Raw genomic sequence first — 25,553 nt, forward strand, 5'->3', positions numbered from 1 at the left:
TGATTTTGATTTTTCACCTTTCTTGACCAACTTTTTTGGATTTGGGAGAGTTTGCCAACTTCCATTATGCACTTTGCTTCATTGTGGGATCGTACTGAAAATGCCTCATCTTGTTACCTGTAACAATCAAATTCAGGAAGTTAGTTTGCTTTCAGTGGCCTCAATGAGTTCTCTTCAGTTTTAAACTCACGCTTGTCATGACTGTCTGTTAATGAATGTGCAACAAACGATGCATATACCTTCATTTTCTTTAAATCCTGGTTATTTGTCAAATGGTTAGCACTAGCATTAGTTGAGGCATATGATGCAAGAAAGCAAGCTTATACAGCATCAACCAAAAAAGAAAAAAAAATATATATATCCCTTCCCATTTGACCCATCCAATTTGGTCACTCCAAAAGTTTGTCTAGTTCAGCCTTAAATTTATTTAAATTATCAAATTCCACAATGACAGATGGAAGTCTGTTCCATCAATCAATTACCCGTTGGCTAAAGGCAAACTTCCACATATCTGTTCTACAACTGTCTTTCCTCAATTTGAACCTATGCACCCTCAGGTTCTTAATCTGAGCAAGCAGACGTATCCCATCAGCATTGAGCTTGCTCAAACCATTCAAGGCCTTATACACCTTGGTCAGATTACCTCACAGGTGCCTAGTCTCCAGATGCTGCAACTTTCAGAACTTTAAGCCTTTCTTCTTAACTGCACCACTTTGTTCCTCACCAATCATGTTCCCTTCTCTGTACTCATTCTGTATTCATCCAATAAACAAACCCATTGGTAATGATTTCCCACACCTTTTCAAATAACTCTAGTGTTCAAACTATTTTTTTTGGGCCTGGATGTTCATCATCTTTCAGTGATTCTCTTTCAAGGGCAAAACATTTATGCCACTTGAACACATGTGCATGAGAGAGACAATTCTCTCCATAAACTTGCTTCACATTTTAAATGTTTCTGTGGCACAAACAAAACTTTGTTTGTGCTTTATTATGTTGTCCCTCCACAACAGACACAGGAGAGACATGCAGTTCAGCTCACACTATGTTCTGAAATGGCAGCAATTTTCACTGACCTTGACTGTGGTGCTCATGGAATAATCGCTCTTTCATTTCATGTTTACTTCTAGTAGATGGTTACATCAGCACTCATCTCATAACATTAGTCTCGTTTTCCAGTTGCTGTACTGTATATGATCTCTTATTGCTTGCATCCAGTTCTTTTGTTACTGTGTCATAGTAGCTAGCTAATCAGATTGGTCAGACAGGATTCATCCCATAAACAAACCCATGCTATGGTTTCTGTTAAAATGATCCTCAGTACCTTTTTAACTACTGACTCCATTATTTTCCCTGGAACAGAAGTCAAGCTTACAATTTTATAACTGTTCATGTTGTTCTGATCTCCTTTTGTGAATAGGAAATAGATTTGCACACCTTCAGCAATCAAAATCCAAGAATGCTCTTGTAATTAATGCCAAGGATTTGCTTACCTTTTTTGCTTCTTCTTCTTTAATATAACTAGATAGCTTCTATTAACCCCAGTTGCCTTATTTAATTTTAGCTTCAGCAGTTTCTCTTCCACTGTCTTTTCAGTTATAACAAAATCATTTAGCTGCCATTATAACTTGATGTACTTCTTGTTTTCCCATCCATAAAACTTCTTTGTATATGAACATAGTACATGCAAAATATTTTTTTAGTTTGTCAAACACCTGAGCAGGATCATCAGTAGTTATACCATTGATATCTAGTGGGCCTGTGTTGTTCATCCCTTTCTTTTTAGTGTTTTAAGTAAAGAATTCTATGCTACTCTTCTTTGTATTCTTAGCTAAGGACTTCTCATAATCTGCCTTAACTTGCACACTAGTCTGCCATTAGGTCACTAATTGCAGACTAGTTTGTACTTAATGTTGGATTCTATGCTTCCTGCTAATTTATAATCATCCTATATATTTTTCTTGTCTGCCACTAGTTTCATCAGTTCATCTGACATCAAAGCTTAGCACCTGTTATAATCACTTCCCTGAATGCCTCCCACATAGAATTTTCAGTTGGTAACATAAGTTGATCCCACCGAAAAGAATTTAAAAACTGCCCACAGTATTCATATTTACTAAAACAAAATCCTTTGCCTACCTCTTCACAGTAGTTATAAGCATTATCATTAGTTGAGGCATACGATGCAAGAAAGCAAGCTTATGCAGCATCAGCCAAAAAAAAAAAAAAATCCTCCCATTTCACCTATGCATTCACTCCAAATGCCTGTCCAGCTCAGCCTTAAATTTATTTAAGCTATCAACTTCCACAACAAGAGATGAAAGTCTGTTCCAGCAATCAACTACTCGCTGGCTAAAGGCAAATTTCCGCACATCTGTTCTACAACTGTCTTTCCTCAATTTGAATCTATGTCCCCTCAGGTTCTTAATCTGCTCATAAGGAAGAATCCCATCAGCATTCAGCTTGCTTAACCCATTCAAGGCCTTATACAGCTCAACCAGATCACCTCGCATGTGCCTAGTCTCTAGGCACTGCATTTTGCAGAACTTAAGGCTTTCTTCTTAAGAGCACCCCTTTGTTCCCCTCACCGACCTTGTTATCCTTCTTTGTACTCATTCTAGCCACTCTACATCCTTCCTAAAATGAATCCTCCAGACCGGTACACAGTACTCAAGGTGTGGTCTGACTATTGCCTTGTACAACGAGATAATCACCTCCTCGTCCCTGCTAGCAAAATTCCAATTTATCATTGAAAATACTCCAGGACCTGCTCTGGCAGCCCATCTGCACTGCATTGCACAAATTACCCCCAGGTCTTTTACCCTTTCAACTTCCCTGAGTGTAGTACCACACAATTGGTACATTTCTCTTGGGTTACGGCTATGCATGTGCAGTACTTTGCATTTGTCAATGTTAAACTTTAGTTGCCACTTCTCAGCCCATTTGCCCAACTTATCTAGATCCAGTTGCAGTAGCATACTGACTTTACTGTCATTAACAACCCTACCAACCTTTGCATCATCTGCAAACTTGGACATTAAGCCTGATATATCTTCATTAATATCATTGATGAATACACAAAACAATAATGGGCCCAGCACTGAACCCTGGGTAACTCAACTAATAACATTTGTTCACAAAGAGCAGTGTCCATTGATTACCACTCTCTGTCGTCTCCCACTCAGCCGTCCCTTTATCCATTGTAGCAACTTGCCCTTAATGCCATGCCGCTCCCATTTGTACAGCAGCCTTCCATTTGCAACGGTATCAAAAGCTTTCCTGAAATTGAAGTATTTGATATTAAAATTATTTTTTGCTTCCAGTTCCTTTGTGACCACATCATAGTATCCAATCAAATTAATCAGACAAGACCTCCCTTTAACAAACCCATGCTATGTCTTAACTGTTACTGCATACTTGTCTAGACGATCCTGTAGTGCATCTTTAACCAGTCACTCCATTATTTTCCCCGGAATACAAGTTAAACTAACAGGTCTGTAGCCGACCGGGCTAGCCGGATGGGTGAAGTGCCTACCTGGCAACCCAAAGGTCGCGGGTTCGAATCCCGCCTCGGGCTTGGATCAAAGTACTGCAAAAACTTTGGGAGGTGCATTATGGCCACAGAAGCCGATGCGCCAAAAACTACCAAAAAAAAAAAAAAAAAACAGGTCTGTAGTTACTTTTGTCACCTTTTGATGAACCCCTTTGTGAATTGGGGATACATTTGCACACCTCCAGTCCATGGGGACCTCTCCTGAGTCCAGGGAAGCTCTCATAATTATGGCTAACGGTTTGCTTACTTCCTTTGCTCCCTTCTTTAATATAACTGGATAGATCCCATCCACCCCAAGGCCTTATGTTTAACTTCAGCAATTTCTCCTCTCAGTTATTACAAAATCACTTAGCTCCCTGTTAGAGTTTGATAAACTTTTGGCATTCTCCTCCTTGAATAACTCCTCATGTGTGAATGTAGATGCAAAATACTCATTCAATTTATCAGCTATCTGAGCATGATCATCAATAGTCAAACCATGTGTGTTAAGTGGACACAGATTTCCTTCTAGAATTTACAAAAGTAATGAAGTCTTTATTGTTGTTTTTTTTTTTTTTTTTGCATCCTTTGCCCAAGATTTCTTGTAATTTGCCTTTAACTGCCTCCTTTGTGATTTGATTGCAGACTAGCTTATATCTGCCATAGGCTTCTATGTCACCTGATAATTTATATGCATCGCATGCATTTTAGCCTCCATGATTAAGTCCCTGAACGTTTCTCATTTAGAATTCACCATTGATAACATCATAAGTTGGTCCCACTGTATAGAATTTAAAAACTGTCTGAGACCACTGTAGTCACCTTTACAAAAGCAAAAGCCTTTCCCTTTGCCCTTGATGGAGTTACATCTTTAAGTAAATCCCACATCAGTACACTGTGATCACTGTCACCCAGTGGTTTCTTTATGTGCAAATTCTTCATGCACGAATAATCAGTGCTGATAATCAGATCAAGAGTATTATTCCCTCTGGTTGCCTCTCGAACACGTTGCTGTAGAAAACAGTCATCCAATAAATCGATAAAAGTCTTGCTAGTGTGCGAGTGACCAATACACAAGTTCCAGATATCTGGAAAGTCAAAATCCCACATTATAAGATATTCTGATTTACTGGCCTACTCTATTTCTCTGCACAATTGCTCATTATACTCATCAGATTCATTAGGCCTATAACACACACACATACCCTCATTTTCCCTTTCTCAGTGCTTATGTCACATCATGCTGACTTAACATTGCATTGTCCACCAATTCAATTGGATGCATTTCCTTAGATTTTATGTTTCTTAACTAACAGCATAACCCATCCTCCCTTCCTGTCCTGTCTATCCTTTCTGTACACATTGTACTCCCCAAATTCCAATTCTGCACTGTTTATGTCTGTGTGACACCACGTTTCTGATATTCCAACAATATCTGTGTTTGATGTCTTGATTAGCACTTCATGCTCATCAAATTTACTAACTATACTCCTAACATTGGTGTACATGCAATTCCTAACATTGGCGACAAGTATACATGCACCTCTTTATATTCTTAGTTATCACAGACCATGCATTTATTTGTTCCACCATGACTCCCAGCAGTCCCGGAAATCTCCATTGCTTTACTTTCCAAACTGCTGCTCATTCTAATAGAAGCAGTGCAAGAATCACTTTTGCCTATGCCTGCGGCAACTGTTAACCTTTTAGTCTGTGTATCCCCCCCAAGCAAGCAGCAGTTTTCCGACCCACCTAACACTGCCTCGATAGCATCAGCAAATATTCTTGCACCCTTTCTATTTAAGTATACACCATCTCTGTCTCTCCTGTCAACAAGTACCGACCAGGCTGAAAAAAATTCTACCCCTTGAGTCTTGCACAATCTCTCCAGGGCTGAATTGAACGACAAAGCTTTCATCATATACTCCCTGCTATGTCTGGGCAGAATTGCAGATACTTTCACATTCAACCCTAACTCGCGACTTTTTTTCAACATCGACCTGTACTTGTTGAGTAAATCTGTAAATTTTTTTACTCTTAATGTTGTTAGTTCCTTTTATTCTATGTATTCCCCCCAAGATAGCAGTTTTCCCACCTAACACTGTCTCAGTAGCATCAGCAAATATTTTTGCACCCTTTCTATTTAAGTGTACTCCATCCCTGTAGAAGCTCTTTCCTGTTATCAAAATGGGTATAGTTATCTGTAAGTGTATGCCATATGAATAGATTATGATCACTGTCATCTAGTGGTTCTTCATACTGATAATGATAATCAGTATGAAGATAATCATACTGATAATCAAATCAAGAGTGTTGCTGCCTTTCTAACATGCTGCTGTAGAAAACAGTCATCCAATAAATCCAGAAAATTTCATATGTGAGTGACCAACCCTCAAGTTCCTTTCAATATCTAGAATGTTAAAGTTCCCCATTATAAGACATTTTAGAGTCATTTGGCCTTTAGCAGACTCCTACGCTCATTTTAGTTTTCCTAGTGCTTGTCACACAAAACTCATTCAACATTGCACTGCCCACCCACATCATCTATGTGCATTGATTTAGATTCTATGTGCTTTTTAACCAAGAGCATTACTTTTCCAATATCTAAATACTGCAAAGAGACTGTAAAAGAGTAAATTTTGGAAGGTTCTAATATGATATTGATTTAAGGCTGCATTTGAACTTGTGCATTGGTCACTCACACACTAGCATGACCTTTGAACTTCAATATCTTACAAAAACTTTTCTGTGAAAAGTCATGTGAGAACGACTTTTCAATGAAAAGACTTTTGTTAGATGTTTTACTAATATGGTCCTGTCCGTGTCGAGTAACACTGATTAATGGAGCTCATTATCAGCTGTTTTTTATATCATGTCTCGACTCATGCACATACTGTAGTTCACCTGAGGTTTCTTCGATTTGCATAACGACTTGCTGGTCATAATGTTTTGGCTCATCAGTGTATATACAAATTTTTACGAGGTAACCTTTTTATATATTATCAAAATCTCAATTTTTTCGTAAATTTAAAATTTCCCTATCATATTATAACCTTTGATGTTTTTCAGTAGCACTGTGTTCCCATGTGCTGCCAGTAAGCAAAATAAAATTTGCCACCCTAAATATTGAATACTGATAAGCATTAACCAATCAGAAAAAAATATTGAAAAAATTTCCGCACCCTCTTGAACCTGCTGCCTGTAAGCAACGCTTAAATCGCCTACCCACTTGCGGCGGCCCTGCGTTTTTGCACCATAAAAAAAAAAAAAAAAAACCCTATACATCTTTTGTTATACTCCTAATGACAACAATCTTGGCATGGGCAGGACACAGACTAGCTCTATCAGATGGATTACTGCCAGTTACAGATTATCCGCAACTGGCAGTAATCCATCTCCAGCCTATTGATGATGTGACAGGTTATATCATGTCTCATCTCCTAAATGTGGCGAAAGACACAATACCACCATCAAATCCCTCAGTCCGAAAGCATTATAATTATTGGTGGAATGAGGAATGAACAAAAGCATAAAAGGTAAAAATAAAGCCTGGAATTTGTTTCGACAATATCCAACCACCATCAATCTGATAAATTATAAGAAGTCATTTCATACAAAAGTAAGCCAAGAAAGAATCCTGGACCCATTTTGCATTCAGCCTCAACAGAAACAATGACAGCAAAATAATTTTGAAAAAAATTAGACAGCTTTCTGGTAAGTTTCCTACCATCCTTCTCCAATCCTCTCCTGGAATGGCAAGATCTATCTAGTCCCTTGGATATAGCTAATGCTTTGGGCAATACTTTTGCTGAAATCTCAGCAGCATCAGTTTATACCACATCTTTCCAGCGAATTAAAAACCGTACAGAGCAGCATTCTATTAACATCCAAACTACCCTCATTCTACCCTATAACAAACCTCTGCAATATTCTGAACTTTTGCATGCCATTAGAACAGCCTACAGTGGTGCTGCTGGACCAGATGGGATCTATTACGTCATGCTGCAACATCTTTATGACAAAGCTTTGTGCCTCCTTCTGCTCATTTACAACCGTATTTTTTTTTAGAAAATGTTTATACAGCTTCTTGGCATCATTCTATTGTTTTGGCATTCCTAAAGCCTGGAAAAGATCCATCCAATCCCCATAGCTATAGACCAATATCTCTCTCAAGCTGCCTCAGCAAAATTTTTGAAAAATTTGTCCATAGTAGACTTGTCTGGATCATTGAGTCAGAACATCTAATGAGCCATAGTCAACATGGCTTTTGAACAAAACAGGTCATGCTTGGATCTCATGGTTAAGGCTGAATTTTTCATTCAGAATGCCTTCCTTAAACATGAACATCTATTAATGGTTTCAGTAGATATAGAGAAGGCATTTGACACCACATGGCGGCATGGCATACTTAGTGATCTTTACTCTCTCAGTCTACTGGGCAACCTTACCAAATTTGTTCAGAATTTTCTACATTCTAGATCGTTCCAAGTGCGATATCAACATGCCCTCTCTGCAACTTTCATTCGGGAAGAAGGTGTTCCCAGGGATCAGTACTGAGTGCCACTCTTTTTACTCTTAGAATAGACTCTATCACTAAACAGCATCCAAACACAGTTGAGACTTACCTTTGTGCAGATGACCTTTCCAACTCCTGCCATTCCCAGAACATTTGATCTATTGAACAACAGCTTCAGATATCACTTAATAAAATACAACAATGGGCCAGCCTTAACGGCTATTGACTCTCTCAGCAGAAAACAGTTGCAATTCATGTTTGTAGACAATGAAAACTTAATCCGGATCTTGAACTTCAAGTTTCCATCCCAGCCACTACTAACATTAGATTTTTAGGATTAATTCATGACAAAAAATTAAATTTCTTAGACCATATTAAGGTTACTATATTAAAAATTTACATACTTCCTGTATAAAAAAGTTAAATATGCTCAGAACTTTATCCTCCCTAACATGGGGTGCTGATCGCACTTCCCTGCTTCAGTTATATAGGACAGTTATATTAATCGGATCCCGCCTTGATTATGTTGCTCCTATCTATGATACTGCCAGAGCAAGTGCACTGTGCTGGCTTGATCCAGTTCAACCTGAATGCACCAAGTGCAATTTGAGGATTGCACTTGGTGCATTCAGAACATCGCCAGCTCACAGCCTCTATATTGATGCTCACAGGCTGCCACAACATTATGTAGGAAAACATTGTTGGTGAAGTATGCTGTCAAAATACAAAGTTGTGTTTCGCATTCCATTCGGTCATACCTATTCAATACCCCACTAGAAAACCTCTACAGAAATAAATCTAGCATAGTAAAACCATCTGGTGTTTGCCTTCTTGAACTGATGCAGGTTTGGAATGTTTCCGTTCAACTCCTGCTCCTCTACCGACTTGTGACACTTACCTCTGCCAATGGGGAAAGAATATTCTACAAGCATAAAATGTCAGACAACATGCAGTGCACACTAATAGATATATTGATTTTCCCCCAATTTATACAGATACAGGCTCTAAATCTAACTGAAACAGTGGAGCAGCTGCAGTGTTTATAAATACCACTAGTTCAGCATCCCTTCCACCTGAATTCAGTATCTTCTCAACAGAATTACATGCAGTTAAACTAACTTTAGAAAATCTTGGTTCTGACTGTTCATTAAAATTTGTTATTTACACTGATTCCCCCAGCTCAATCATGGCATTATTTAACTCCTCAGATAAAGTTCACTCTGTTCTAGATGAAATAAGAAGTTTATTATTGCAAATTGAGAAACTCCACCAACTGGTTACTTTGTGTTGGGTTCTGTCACATTCCAGGATTTTTGGTAACTGGCCGATAAAGCTGCAAAAAATCCAACTACTTTAGATTTAACCAATATCCCCATTCCAGCATTAGACTATCCACAAATCATTTATGCTTACATGCTTAACAGAATAGACGGCACTCTGGCACTCTCAAACAAATAATAAACTCTTTCAAATGAAACAGGATCCTAAAATTTGGCGTTCCAGTGTCCATACCTCAAGTCGAGAAGTAGTCCTTTCAAGAGCAAGAATAGGTCATACCCATTTGACCCACCTTCATTTACTCGCAGGAGATGATCCCACAGTGTCCACATTGTTCAATAAATCTGACTGTTAAACACAATCTCATTGAATGCCCATACTATAAACAAGACAGAAAGTCAACCCCGCTATCATTGGTTAACCTTTGAAAACCAATAACTCTAGAGAATGTCATTGGTGAAAATGCAAATATTCCTAAATTTTTCAACTTTCTGAAGCAAATTGGGATTTTTAGTTGTTTCTGATCTCAGTCTTTTCTGACATTATGAGGATTTCTCATCTATTTATACAATAAATGAATAGGCGCATTATAGCCAAAGCAGCTTATGTGCCATCAAACCCACACAACAACAGCAACTGGCAGTCTAGTCTGTGCAGGAATCACAAAGAGGAAGTTCTAGCTCAGCTCTGCATAAGACAGTCATCTGTGTCACCATGTGTCAGCAATATTTAACTAAGTGCTATTAATATGTATAGTCATATATGAAATAGGAAATAGATATATTTTTTTTATCCTTCTAGTTATTTATATATATACAAATTTTGACGAGGTAACCTTTTTATAGGTTACCAAAATCTCAATTTTTTCGTGAATTTAAAATTTTCCTGGCATATTATAACCTTTGACATTTATGTGCCTTAAAAAAAAAAAAAATCAAACAAAACCCTATACACCTTTTGTTACACTCCCAATAGTAACAATCTTGGCATGAGCAGGACACAAACCAGCTTTATCAGATGAAGCCTGTAACCCCAGGGGCTCACATCTGGTGAGTATGGGCTTGGCACACCCAGGGTCCTGAGCTGGATGTCATCATTCTTCTCTTTTTTGGTGATTCCCTTCTACTTCTGACTCTTGTTTATTCTCACTCAGGGTAATTCAGAAATTTTTTTTTTTTGGCTGGTGCAACATATATGCCTCAGGTTTCCTTGCACCATATGGTTAATAATAATAATAATACCAAATCTTCAATGAGGACCAAAGAGGCTTCTACGGGAGTCTCGGAGAAGATGGGAAAGAAGGGAACGGATCACCCAAGCAGAAGACGATTGAGGAGTTCTGGGGAAACATATGGAGCAGGGAAGTAAGACATAACAGCCAAGCCACCTGGATAGAACTAGAAAGCAAGAAAAACAAGGATGTACAAGAAATGAGAGAGTTGGAGATTTGGGAAGAAGAAGTAAAACAGATAATCAAGAACTCTCACAACTGGTGAACTCCGGGAATAGATAATGTCCACAACCACTGGTACAAGAAGCTCACTTGCACACACAAGGCAGAGCAGTTCACCCGAATGATAAGGCACCCAGAGACAATCCCGAAGTTTCTCACTCAAGGAATCACATATCTGAAGCCTAAAGATGAAGATTCAAGAAACCGGGAAAATATGGGCCAATCACCTGCCTCCCAACAATGTACAAGATCCTGACCAGCTGCATAACCAGGAAGATATCAGACCATTTGGAGAGCCAAAACATAATGGCCGAACAGTAGAAAGGATGCAAGGAGCAATTAACCATAGATGCCGCAGTAATGGAGGAAGCCTACAAGAAGCACCACAACATGTACACAGCTGACATCGATTACCACAAGGCCTTCGACTCCGTACCTCATAGCTGGATAATAGAGACCCTGAAGATCTGCAAGGTCAATCCAGTAGTGACAAACTTCGTAAGAGAAATGATGGCGAAACGGAGTACCACCATTAAGGTCGAAAACATCACAGCCAGGCCAATTCCAAAACAGGAGAGGAATCTTTCAGGGAGATGCCCTGAGCCCATTGTGGTTCTGTCTAGCACTTAACCCGCTATCCACCATGCTCAACAGTAGCAAGTACAAATATAACCTCAAACAAGGAAGGAAGAACCTATACACCCTCACCCACCTGATGTACATGAATGATATCAAGCTCTATGTGGTAACCGAGAAGCACCTCCAGCAACTACTCCAGATCACTGAAGAATTCAGCAATGATATTAGGATGGAATTTGGTTTAGACAAATGCAAGAGACACGGATTTCACCAGGGAAAATTAGTCATCCGAAACTACTAGCTGCACACTGGTAAAGAGATCGAAGCCATGACAGAGGAAGAGGCATACAAATACTTGGGGATGATGCAGGCTCAGCAGTTACAGCACAAGGAAATTAAGGCCTATCTGACCAAAAAATACCATCAGAGACTCAGAAGCCTGCTGAAAGCAAAGCTGAACGGAGGAAACACAGTTAAAGCTGTAAACACCTATGCAGACCCCCAGTGCTAACATACTCCGTCGTGGTCATAGATTGGACTAACACCGAGCTGGAGGATATCATGAGAAAGACAAGGACAATGATGACCAAGAGCTGCCAACACCACCCGAAATCAGCCATGGAGAAACTGACAATTGCCCGGAAAGGAGGAGGAAGGGGGCCTGATAGACCTCATTGAGCAACGGAAGACAGCGGTTGCTAACCTGAAGATTACTTCCAGAAACACACACAGCAGCACTCCACCAGGCCATAAGGAAGACAGACAAGCAGTATACCCCACTCAACCTACGCAAGGAGGTTGAGTGGGGTATACAAACGAATCTAGATAGATGGGCAGAGAAGACACTCCATGGCAGACACTACAATGATCTCCACCAAGATCACATAGATAAAATTGCTTCCAATGCATGGCTCACGAGCGGGATACTCTTCCCCGAGACTGAAGGATTCATGCTCGTCATCCAAGACCAGGTAATCAACACCAGAAACTATAGAAAATACATTGCCGAGGCGCCCGGAGTGTCCGATGACACATGTCAATGATGCCACCTGGCCTCAGAAATGATCCAACACATCACTGTGTGATGCAAAGTGATCACCCATAGACATGACCAGATAGCCAGAAGCTAGCAAGGAAATACCAGTTGATCGAAGAAAGTGTACCGTACTAAAAGTACGAACCCCAGGTAGTACTAGAGACCCTAATTCACAAGCTGCACTGGGACCGCACCATAATAACGGATAGGACAATGGCACAACAGACCGGACATAACCCTTGTGGACAAGATGGAAAAGGCTGCCTATCTGATTGACATAGCAGTACCCAACACTAGCAACCTGCAGAAAACCTATGGGGAAAAAATCAGGAAGTATACGAACCTAAGACAGGAGATCAAAGAGGTGTGGCCTATGCAACAAGTAATGACATCCCGATCATCGTGTCAACCACAGATATGGTGCCACAGACCCTACATAACAGCCTAGCAGCAATAGGTCTCCTAGCGAACACCTACATGGAACTCCAGAAAGTTGCAATCCTGAACACCTGTAGGATAGTCAGAGTTCCTTGACCAACAGTAACACCAGACATAACAACAACCATCCTGTTGTTCTTGGTAGCAATACCCATCACGAGGTGGAACCCACAATCAGGGAGAAATAATATAAGAGAAATAATAATAATATAATATGAAATATTAGTCTTCCCATTTTCTTTTAAGAATTAGATATTTGAAATCATGAAATCTGTGAAGTGACCTTGGTATCTTCTGTGGCTATCTCATAGTACTACAATATTACAAAACTGACCCAACAGTTTAAATAGAACTTTACTTCTGAGAAATGTTACTATAACTCTTAATGTAGTAATTGTCATAACGTTAAAAAAAAAAGATACCTAGGAGTCACTTTTTTTTTTTTTTAAATAATCATACCGTGATCAGTATAACGTGATCTAACCAAAAAAAAAAAAAAAAAAACTAAATAAAAATTGTATTTAGATCTGCTGACAAGGCAATTAGATTCATTTTACATAAAAGAGGCTACATCAAGTCGTGCTTCTTGAACAGAAAGTGTGTGACATTAATATTGTGTCATGGGTTCTAATGCTTAAAAAAAAAAGTGACATTAAAGTTGCTTCATGACGGTTGACTTGTTAAAATTATTTACTATCCATTATTGAAACATTTTATTTAAGAATTACTGGTTTTTTTATATTTCTTTAGAAGTAATGGTTTTCTTTTTTCCTTTCAACATTTATTTTGAAATATATAGGAACTGTTATATGCATATATATTTTTTTTTTTAACAGGCCCACAAATTAATCAGAAAACATTTAATAAAATATTTGAACGAATATCACGTGTTCAGCATGTTAAAATTCAAGATACTGGTCATCAGCGTGGAATTTGGTTGAGATATAGAAAGTTATATAGTACAGAGAATAATGAGTGGGGAGATTTTCAAGCCCATCGTAAAGTATTAGGTTTATTGTGCATTGGTAAGTAAAACCAATCTGTTGCTGAAAGTTAGTATTATAAATTGATTTTGCATTGTATAGGATGTTTCAATTAAAATGCATTAGGATATGTCTTTCTTGTTTTTAGGTTTATACTGATTTTTTCATTTGGACCTTTTTTGTCATATATGGTCTGAAATTAAATTTTTGAGTCAGGCTTAGTATTACCATTTAGATTTTATTATTTCTAAATTAAAATTTTGCTTAATCAGATGCCTTTTCTCAATGGGAAAGTTGTTCCCCATCTTTGATTTTTTATAAAAATGTCATCTTTGCATTTCTGAAATGTTGAAAAGTTGAGCAGATGGGCTGAGAGGTGGCAAATGAAGTTTAACGTTGACAAATGTCAAGTACTACATATAGGAAGCAGTAACCCCAGAGTAACGTATAAACTGTGTGGTACTACACTGACAGTGTCAGAGAATGAAAAGGACCTGGGGGTAATTGTGCAGGCAGATACGAAGTTTTCTGAGCAGTGCAGACGGTCCGCAAGAGTAGCTCATGGTGTCTTGTCAATGATATACAGGAATTTTTCTAGCAGGGATAAGGAGGTGATTATTCCCTTGTATAAGGCAATGGTCAGGCCACACCTTGAGTACTGTATACAGGGCTGGAGGCCTCATTTCAAGAAGGATATAGAGCTGCTGGAACGAGTACAGAGAAGGGCAACAAGATTAGTGAATGGAACAAAGGGTTGCTCTTACAAAGAAAGGCTTAAGTTTTGCAAATTACAGTGTCTGGAGACTAGGCACCTGCGAGGAGATCTGATTGAGGTGTATAAAACCTTGAATGGTTTGAGCATGCTCAGTGCTGATGGAATTCTTCTTGCTCAGAATAATCACCTGAGAGGGCATAAATTCAAATTGAGGAAAGACAGTTGTAGGATAGATGTGCGGAAGTTTGACCTTAGCCAGCGGGTAGTTGATTGGGGGAACAGACTTCCGTCTTTTGTTGTGGAAGTTGATAGCCTAAATAAATTTAAGGCTGAGGTGGACAGGTATTTGGAACGAACGGAGGGGTGAAATGGGAGTGGGTTTTTTTTTTTTTTTTTGTTTCTTTTTTTTGGCTGATGCTTCATAAGCGTGCTTTCTTGCATCATATACCTCTATTAATGCTAATGCTAAATCAGTTTACATTTGTTTCTGTAGTACAGATGCTATTTTTAGATTAACAACTTTACTATTGAGAAAAAAGCAGTTGAATAGGAAAAATTTGAAATTGTAAAAGCTGAGTGACAATACTTATTCCAATTTTAAGATAAAATTCAAAAATTTCATCCCAAATATGACAAAAAAGTTGCTGACAACAAATATTCTAAACCTAAAAATAAATGAGATAGCTGTTGGTGCCTTTGAATTGTCAACCAACTGAAAAATAGGTCTGTTGATATTTCATTTAGTTAAATACTGTATTTCTCCGTGTATAAGATGCACCTTTTTTCGGAAAATTTGGGATCTAAAAACTGGGTGCGTCTTATACAGTGGTTGTAGATTTTTTTTACTTGCATTTCTCGCTTTTTCACGCTTGTTGTCTTTGCGCTCATTGTTTCACACTTGTTACCGGTATATTAAGTTACGTTTTGCCACGTTCTGCCCAGAAATGGCTCAGAAAAGATTTTTGTACAGTGCTGAATTCAAGTTAAAAGTGATCCAGTTTGCAAAAGTGAATGGAAATCGTGCTGCTGAACGTAAGTTTTGTCCTCCTGCAACTGAGAAAACAATCTGAGACTGGCTACGGGAAGAAGAAACCCTACTGAAAACGCCACGGCAGAAGAAGGCCATGAGAGGCAAGTCAGCAAAATGGCCTGATTTAGAGAGGGAATTGAAGATATGGATTGAGGAGCAAAGGGCAATTGGAATTCTTGTGTCCACAAAGATGGTTCAACAGGAGGCAAGAAGAATTGTTGATGAAAAAGAAGTTACGGATTTCAAAGGAGGACACAATTGGTGCTTCAGGTTCATGAAACGGAATGGACTAAACATGCGTACACGCACCAGACTTGCCCAAAAGATGCCTGAAAGCTATGAGCAGAAGTTCCTTGAATTTCATCATTTTGTCATTCAATGTCGGAAGACACATCAGTTTGAGTTGGGACAGATTGCAAATATGGACAAAGTCCCGCTTCAATTTGATGTCCCAAGTAAGAGAACTGTTGATAAAAAGGGAGTGAAAACTAACTGTGAAGACAAGTGGACATGAAAAGAGCCATTATACAGTTGTTCTAGCTTGTTGTGCCGAAGGAACCAAGCTGCCTCCTATGCTGATTTTCAAACGCAAAACAATGCCAAAAGAAGACATTCCTCGTTCATGACAAAGGTTGGATGGATCAGGCTGGGATGAAGATCTGGTTTGAGAAAGTTTGGAGCAGGAGACCAGGTGGGCTCTTACACAAACCTGCCCTATTGGTGCTTGATCAGTTCAGGGCACACATAACAAAAAATACAAAGAAGATTGCTGCAGAGCAAAAAACAAAACTTGCCGTCATACCTTGACATCCCAGCTCCAACCACTTGATGTCAGCATTAACAAACCCTTCAAAGCTGATATGAGAGACGAATGGGGAACCAATGGATGAAGTCTTCTGAGGACAATTTGACACCAGCAGGAAGAGTGAAGAAACCAACTTTAGGAGAAGTTTGTACCTGGGTGAAAAGATCCTGGGATAATATCAAGATTAAGATCGTTGTCAAGTCATTTAAGAAGTGTGGCATTTCAAATGCCATAGATGGAACTGAGGATGAGGCAATATATGAAGACAGTGATTCGTCATCAGACACAGATGAGGACAAGCTAATGGATGGGAGTTTTGACAGTGATGAGTTGTATAAATTTTATGATGAATAAAACTTGAGTTCAATAACTTTATGTAATACATTTTTTTTCAAATTTCGGGCCCCAAAATTAAGGTGCGTCTTATACATGGGGAAATACGGTACCTCTTGAATTACAATAAACTAAAATTAATTTATCAAAAATTACATGTGTAAAATTGTGTATTTTTTCATTGGTTTCTGAATTTATAACATGTATATTATATACATAACATTAAAGGAAAGCTTTCAGACATTTATTCTACCCGTATCCGTTCTCTGTCTCTGATCCCAAATGGCTAATTGTAAAGCTGCTCTCAGCATTTAGTTCACTCAGCCCTTTTAAAGCCTTGATCCGGTCACCTCATACATGCCTGGTTTCCAAACAGTAAATTAAAGAAAGGTCAGTCTCTTGATAAGAATATCTGTTTTTGCCCATAGCTGCCAACTGTCAGGATTTATGAGAGAGAATCAATCTTTTTTACTTCTTTTGACCCTTCTCTTTCTCACCTAATAATTTAGTTCATGACAAGTTTTTCTCTATATTTTTATTTTCACAAAAAAATAATAAAAGTGTGTTAAATTTTTATTTTTTATTTTGTAAATTTCTGCTTATTTTTGTTAATAGATGGCTAGTAGGTATGCTGTTAGTTTGCACTGATAAATATAAATGCAGGAAAATAGTGCAGTTCTCTGTTCTGTGTAGTTGTTCCATAGTACTTGTGTAGCATTAGCATTAGTAGAGGCATTTGATGCAAGAAAGCAAGCTTATGCAGCATCAGCCAAAAAAAAAAAAAAAAATAAATAAATAAATAAAAAATAACCACTTCCACTTCACCCCTCTGTTTGTTCGAAAGAATATCCAGCTGAGCCTTAAACTTATTTAGGCTATCAACTTCCACATTGACAAAGTTAATGTCGTAGTGCAAAGCTAATTAATGTCTTGCAGCGAGATGCCAAAGAAATACAACAAGGGGGCATAAATTCAAATTAAGAAATGACAGATGTAGAATAGATGTGCGGAAATTTGCCTTTAGCCAGTGGGTGGTTAATTGCTGGAACAAACTTCCATCTGTCTTGGAAGTTGATAGGTTGAACAAATTTAAGGAGGAACTGGACAGGCATTTGGAGGGAATGGTGTGATTTTTTTTTTTTGGCTGATGCTGCATAAGCTCATACACTTGCTTTCTTGCATCACATGCAACTACTACTACAATGTAAAATTTCAGAAGACGTACATGCAAGATTTTCTGTGTATTGTAAAATCTGAAAAGGTAACATGTTTGTCTTATGTACGATATGTAGAATTTTTTTTTTCAATTTCAAGCGGTAGGAAATGTGATGTAATCAGACATTTGCAGATAAATAAGCATTGTGCGTGCGTGCATAGAAAGAAATGCAAAAATAGATGTTCTGTTTCATGCTGATGATGATATCCTTCATGGCGAATGTTTATTTGCATCTTTTATCTAGGTGGTACTGATCATTCAGGCATATTGTTCAGAAATATGTTTCTTGATAGCAAATAGAAAAAAAAAGTTGTGAAAAACAAAAAAAAAAAACAGACATTGTTTGTGAAATGGCACAGAGAGGAAAAGAGATAAAAATGGGCCCCAATTTTGATTGCTACAGATGGCAGTAATTGAAGTGATTACAAGCTAATCATGTTGTGATAATCTGTTGTAATGAAAAATTATCAAATCAAAAGCAGCTTGCTTTCAGTGCTAGCATTTGAAGTGACTCTATAGTATACAAGATTGGACATCTTCTGAACAACCTGAAAGTATGTAGGATTTCTTCAAAACATTGTCCGACACTTAGTGTTGATTATTCATCTGTGATGGTAGGCCTACAATGTGAAGTAGCATGGGTGTTAAAAGATGAGCTTGAGCACTTGGTGGTAATAGATTGTGCTTGTTATCTTATTGATTTGTGCACTGAAAATGCAGCTGCATACCTTCTTGTGAAAGTGGATGAATACTTAGTAAAAATTGACTGTTATTTAGAAAGAAGTGCTTAAAGGAATGATAGATTTAAACAATTTCAACTGATGCAGGATGACAATGAAGTAAAACAGATTTTAAAGCATGTGTGCACTGTCTCTCTTTGTTTAAATGTGTAGAACATTTGCAGCTATGGACAAGTTTGTTTAAAAAAGAGGTTAGAAGTCATGAAAAAAGCAATATGAGCACTTTTCAGTTACAAAACTGAAAAGTACAATAAGCTGCCACTAGTGAGTGATACTGACTCATGTTCAAATCTAGTTCATGAACCAAAAGTTTTGAAAGAACCTCAAGAAACCAAAAGAATATCTGAATTGCAAATTTCTGGTAAAAGCAAACTTACGCAGGCCAAGCAAGTTAATAATTCTAGTCATATTATCCTCACTTGTTCAGCAGGTCTTTTTCTCTCTTCTAGCTTGAATAAAGCAATTTGCTTGTTTCTTTTAAATGTTATGCCAACATTTAAAAATCTGAAACATATCTCTTAAATCCAACATACCTCATATTGAGGTCATTATTAGCTCAGTGTGGATATATTTATGTCTACATGTGACTTTGTGGTGCATAAATTCCAGTTGAAAAATGATGGGCTTATAAATGGTGAGGTAGCACAAATTCCATCAATTGGCAGCATGCAATTTTCAAAATTGAAAATTTTTTGGACCAAGTTTCCATTACTTCTTGGTGTTATTAAAGATAAAGAAATGGATGAAGCAATAGATATTTTGCAGCATCAGTTCTGTCAGTTTCAGTGTGAGAATGAACTGACCAGATGCTATTATGAATGAAGAAAGAATTGATGTACAGTGGTCCTTAGTTGGGGAAATGACAAGTGCACCAGGAACTTAAAATATAACAAATTATCCCAAGTCATGCTTGATATTTTAACAATTTCTCATAGCAATTCATAGCAAAACAAAAACTGAGTTGAGAACTGTTTCTTCTGAAACTTTGGAAATGCTCCTGACAGCTAACAAAATTTTCATGAAAATTAATCCTAGGCAGCATGTCCATTATTATGAACAAAACTGTGACTCAGCATTTCTGAAGAGGGAAGTTCTTGAAGCAGTCAGAATTAGTTGATGTTCAATAGAATATCCAAACAGAAATCCACAGACAGATAAATGTTGGGTAAAAAAATTGTATAGCTCTATTTTAATATAATGTGTATTTATCAACGAGATTTCATTTCTAGTGCAGTGCAGACTTCAAAAAAAAAAAAAAAACCCTCCTGCTTTTCCTGAACTGTACTGTTTTCCTTCTGCTTTTTTTGCCTGTTTTGGCCCGATCTCCAGTTTATGAAAGTCAAAAGTTGGCAGCAGTGTGCGCCCTTAACTAATCTCTTCATTCAATCAGGTCCACAACTTTCCTAACATGTGGTCTCCAAGTCTGTAGCCTAACCATTGCTTTTTTAAATGATAGTATAATCACCTCTTTTTCTCTGCTTGTAAAGGTTCCATTATATATCATTGACAAAACCTGATTGGCTACCGTACTAGCCAGTCTGGTGTTCAGAGAATGGCATATAAGATTGAATAGTTACTTCCAAGTTCCTTTCATTATCAACTGTCTTGAGTGTAGTGCTACCAAAGTGGTACATTACTCTGGTTTTACTGCTATCCACATGCAAGACATTTTCCAATGTTAAACCTCAGCTACCATTTTTCAGCACTTCCATATAATTTATCTGGCTTGTTGGAGTAGCATACCCTGATTACTATCATTAACCATCCTATCTACTTCTGTATTGTCCCCCTCGAGTGGGCACCTGTATGTGGTGAGGGGACCTCCCGTTGATGCTGCTGATCCTCCAGATTAGCATTGCTGGGATCCAACACCCATAACCTAGGTTTCAGTCCTAACACCATAGGAATCTGGCAGTTGAGGGGGGCCCAGCTTCAACACACCACTTCGGCTCCTGTTTCTACAATACGGGTTGTCCTGTATGGCTCTGCAGGATCGATTGGCTAGTAGGTTCTCCTGCAAGGGTCAACTGTGTCAATGCCATACCCCTGTCCTCATGGTCTGAGGGACAGGATTCAGGCTGGCGGCAGTGCAGGTATAGCATCTGGCTTGTCCTGGTTGCTCTGCTCCCAAACACATTTATTGTTTGCCAAGCAGTGGGCCCCTCATTTGGGCTCTGTGGTGGGTGGGAAGCCTGGGCACACTGAACAGAAACAAAAAAAACTCATGAATCCTAATAAATATTATTTATTCTGGGCCCCCAACTTGGTCCCTATCTGAAAATTTTCCCACTGATCCAGATAATGTCACTTCTGCTAAACGATTGAAAACAGAAGTTAGATAAGGTCCAACACTTCATTACTTGATAATTCACTCCACTAATGAGAAGCCCTCAGGAAAAATGTCACCCTTCTTTATCCAGATGGGTTTGGAAGGGTTGGCAGATTCAACTAAATCTGTCAAATGGCTTTGTTGTTGTGTTTTAGGAAATTGCTTCTCTCAGGTAACATACTTGTACAGATCAGAAGTGACAAACATTCAGAACAGCTCCTCTGAGCTACGTCTATGGGGGAATGCTGATCACAGTTACCCCCACAAGACACTGAATTCATTCCATGGTGTCATCGCCGATTGGGACCTCATAGACGTGCCTGAAGAGGAAATCTGTTTTGAATTAAAACCACAAGGAGTAACAGCTGTGAAATGAATATTCATATGTAGGGATGAGAAACTTGTTCCCACCAGAAACATCATCTTGACATTTAATTCACCATCTTGTAATGAGATCAAAGATGAGTGTATTAATTGTCCAGTGTGTCCGCATGTCCCAAATCTTCTGAAGTGCTTCAAGTGCCAGAAATATAGGCATTCGTAAATGGCTTATCGTGGAGCCCTTGCATGCACTTGATGTGCTGCAAAGGACCATGAAACAACATCACATTCGGCTAGAAAACCCACCTGCATTAACTGCTGAGGAGAACACGCAGCTTACTCACAAACATGCCAGAGGTGAAAAGAAGAAAAAGAAATTCAACAACTTAAGGCAGAGCTGAACATCTCATATCAGGAGGCAAGAAAAGCAGTGAGACCTGTAAATATAAACAAACTCACCTATGCCCAGAAGGTAGCAGGGAGATGTTCCATCGGAACTCAGACAGAAATGACTATCCCTCCAAAAGAGTCATTCACTCCTATCACACGCTATCTCTCAAGCTCACAAAAACCCACACAGAAAGATCTATCAGCTGCCACTCCCATATCAGTACCCCCTAATGCTCCACAAGTAATAAAAGTAATCATGAGAGAAAAGAATAAGAAGCCTGAAGTACCTCTGGATCTCAAGAAAATATGGATGTCTCAAGGAGGTACCAGATGATTCAGTCTTGGAGCTCTTTGTAGAGGAGAAAATAGACACCGTCCATACTTACCCAAAAGAGATAAATCTGAGAAGTGTAAGCCCTCAGCACTTTGAAAGCCGCCTGATGTACCCACCAAACCAAAATAATGGCTAAATTCCTACAGTGGAACTGTCCAGGATTCTGGCAAAACACTGAAGACATCAAGGCCCTCCTGCAAATGCATGGGCCAGTTTGGTTTTGTTTGCATGAAACATATTTGAATGCAAATGATGAAAACCCTTCTTTACTATATCAAAACCCTTCAATACTACCACCATACGTAAGGACAGAACTGGGGATGGACTTGCCCATGGAGGAGTTGCCTTCCTTGTGGGTAACCAGATCCCATTCCAACCTGTGCTATTTCCACTACCTTAGAAGCGGTAGCAATTCAACTTATGGTTGGGTTTTTTTATTAACAGTCTGCTCTATTTACTTGCCACCTGGGGATGACATCTCCTAGACAGACCTTGATGATCTCATTATTCAGTTGCCATCCCCTGTCCTACTTCTTGGGGATTTCAGTGGACATGACACACCATGGGGTAGTGCCGACATAAATGGAAGGAGACATATGCTTACTGAGGGTGACCTCTCCCTTCTAAATATGGGAACTAACACCTTCCACATGCCTACCCATATGTTTTTTGCAATTGATCTTTCTATCTGCTCTTCTTTCTACTCTCTTTGCTCACTTGGGAAGTGGAGGAGAACCCATATGGAAGTGATCACTTCCTCATGATAACCTGCTTACACAGTTGGAGACCATGTCTTCCTCTTAGATTTCTGTGGTGAAAAATTTATTATGCTGACTAGAATGCCTTTCAACATCTAGCAAATTTTAACATCACTGCAGTCAGTCAAGAGCCTATCAGTTATGCAATTATGTACATCACAGAAAGTATTGTCCATGCAGCTGCAATTGCAATTCCAAAAATGTCCACTCGGTTTCCAACTTTTCCCAAACCACGGTGAAATGCAGATTGCACATCAGCAAAAAGGCTCAAAACAAGGCTTGGGGGGGGATGTTCTGATGATGTCCTACTATGGCCAACCTAATAGCTTATAAACGTGCACAAGCCAAAGCCATCAGAGTCAAAAGGAATCATGGATCTGTTTTACTTGTGTTACTCAGTCCCCTAGCACTAAAGGGATAAAATCCGAAAAATGAAGAGAAAATATACACCTTATCCTTTATCGATCCTAGAATATAATGGATGCACTATTGCAGAGCCAATGGCAATAACCATTGTTCTTGGGGAAACATTTTCTAACATCTCTGTGATATCTTCCTATTCCCAGAGTTCCTAGTCCTAAAACATAAAAATGAAAAACAGTCACTTAATTTCACATCAAAGGGCCTTTATCCCTACAATGGGTCATTTACTATACAGGAAATAAAAACAGCTCTCACTCTTTCTGTGGCAAGTGCTGCTGGACCAGATGGCATCCATTATGAAATGATTAAGTACCTTTCACCAAAATCTACGGATCACCTGCTTCTTCTACATAACGGAATCTTTATTGAAGAGCAGTTTCTGGATGCCTAGTGCATGGAAACTGTTCTTGCCTTCATGAAACCAGGTAAGGATCCTAAAATGCCTACTAATTATCATCCTATTTCTTTGACTAGCTGCCTGTGCAAAATCGTGGAGAGAATGGTTAATTTTTGTTTAATATGGTATTTAGAATGAAACATCCTTCTCTCCAGCATCCAATGCAGCTTCTGAAGGAACTAATCCACTCTGGACTGACTTGTTAGACTGGAAAAATCCATGAACATCTTGTGTCTGGAAACATCCATGAACATCTTGTGTCTGTATTCTTTGATATGGAGAAAGCATATGACACAACTTGGAGATCTGAAAAGATTTGCATAGTCTCGGTCTTAGAGGGTATCTCCCCATTTTTATTAAAAACTTTTTAGCCAATCAGTCTTTCCAAGTTTGTGTATTATCCTCACTCTCTCATCCCTTTTGCCAAGAGGAGGAATGGCTGAAAGGATGAGTATTAAGTGTCATGCTTTTTGCCATAAAAGTAAATTCCATCACAGAACAACTTTCTCCAACTGTAAACAGTGCCTTCTATGTTCATGACTTTAGCATATTTTCTCAGTCATGCAACATGAAGGTTATTGAAAGACAAGCAATTGATCAATTGCTTGTCTGTACAATTGCAACAAGCAATTGATCACCTTAATTCCCGGATAATGGATTCAGGTTCTTGCTGCAGAAGACCATTTGTGCACACTTTCATCATAAATGCAGTCTTCATCCTGAACCTGAATTAAAGCTTGGTCTAAATGCTATTCCAGTAGTATCAGACACAAAATTCTTGGGATTCGTATTTCATAAAAAGTTATCCTTTCTGGAACTAAATCTGTCAACTCTGTTTAAAGTGCACGAGAGGACTAAATATTCTTTGTTCTCTTTCCTTTATGTGCTGTGGTGTGGATTAATATATACTTTACTACACATATACCATGCACTTGTATGATCCAGACTAGATTACGGTTCCCAAGTATACGCTTCAGCCAGAGACAATGTACTTCGATCGCTGGACCATGTTCATCATTGGGCTATCCCTATTGCTACTGGAGCATTTCAAACATCTTCTGTCCACAGCCTATACATGGAAGCAAATGAACCTCCACTATTGCTTCTACATAAGCAATTATCTCTAAAGTACACTTTGAAACTGAAATCCCTGCTGGACCATTCTACACGGATATCTGTTTATCAGCCACATTGTCAGACTGCCAATCGTCCTTTTGGTATTTGTGTCCAAGAGCTACTCCGAAAGTTTAACATCTCATAGACAAGGTTGCCCAAAAGCCAGAGCAAACCCTTCTACCCTGGTATGCTCGTATTCCATCATGCGACTTTTCCCTTAAGAACTGGGTAAAGTCTGATACTACATCAAATGTCTATCTGCAGCTCCATTCAGCACGCTGAGCTGAACACCCTGACTTTTTGCCAGTTTACACAGATGGCTTGAAGTCAGAATCATGTGTAGGATCTGCTGCTGTCTTTCCAGACACTACCATATTTCAGCATATTCTTTCTGATTCCAGCATATACACTTCAGAGCTGTATGCAGAGTTAGCCTTGGATCACATTAGAACTTGTCAATACCAAAGGTCTATAATATATTCTGATTCTTTGAGTGTATTACAGGCTTTATTACCTCTGAGCCACAATTTTCATCCAGTTCTCTCTCAGGTTCAGCAGAAGATACAAGTTTATAAACTTGTATCTTTATAAACACAAGTTTGATATTTGCTTCTGCTGGATTCCTAGCCACATTGGGATTAGGGGAAATGGTTTGGCTGACATCGCACCCAAATCAACAACTCACTAATAATCATTGCCTGTCAGTTCCCTGTACAGACTATAAGCAAATAATACACAACAAGATTCATTCCCAATGGCAGAATTCATAGAATGAACAAACCTCAAATAAATTATATCAGATAAAGCCTATAATCAAACCATGGCAGTCTA

The 25,553-nt window shown here is 38.6% G+C and overlaps 1 protein-coding gene across 1 annotated transcript in view; it reads left to right on the forward strand.

Annotated features, from left to right (window-relative positions):
- Positions 1 to 25,553, forward strand: part of brun (trafficking protein particle complex subunit brun) — a 379,016-nt gene that overhangs the window by 27,141 nt on the left and 326,322 nt on the right. The window contains exon 3 of the mRNA XM_090385832.1: positions 13,669 to 13,857. Within this exon, the coding sequence (XP_090241958.1) occupies positions 13,669 to 13,857 (189 nt within the window). The remainder of the gene's footprint in view (positions 1 to 13,668; positions 13,858 to 25,553) is intronic.

The sequence above is a fragment of the Mastigoproctus giganteus genome, chromosome 12, assembly GCF_048544385.1.
Source record: "Mastigoproctus giganteus isolate SK-2022 chromosome 12, ASM4854438v1, whole genome shotgun sequence".
Lineage (NCBI taxonomy): Eukaryota > Metazoa > Arthropoda > Arachnida > Uropygi > Thelyphonidae > Mastigoproctus > Mastigoproctus giganteus.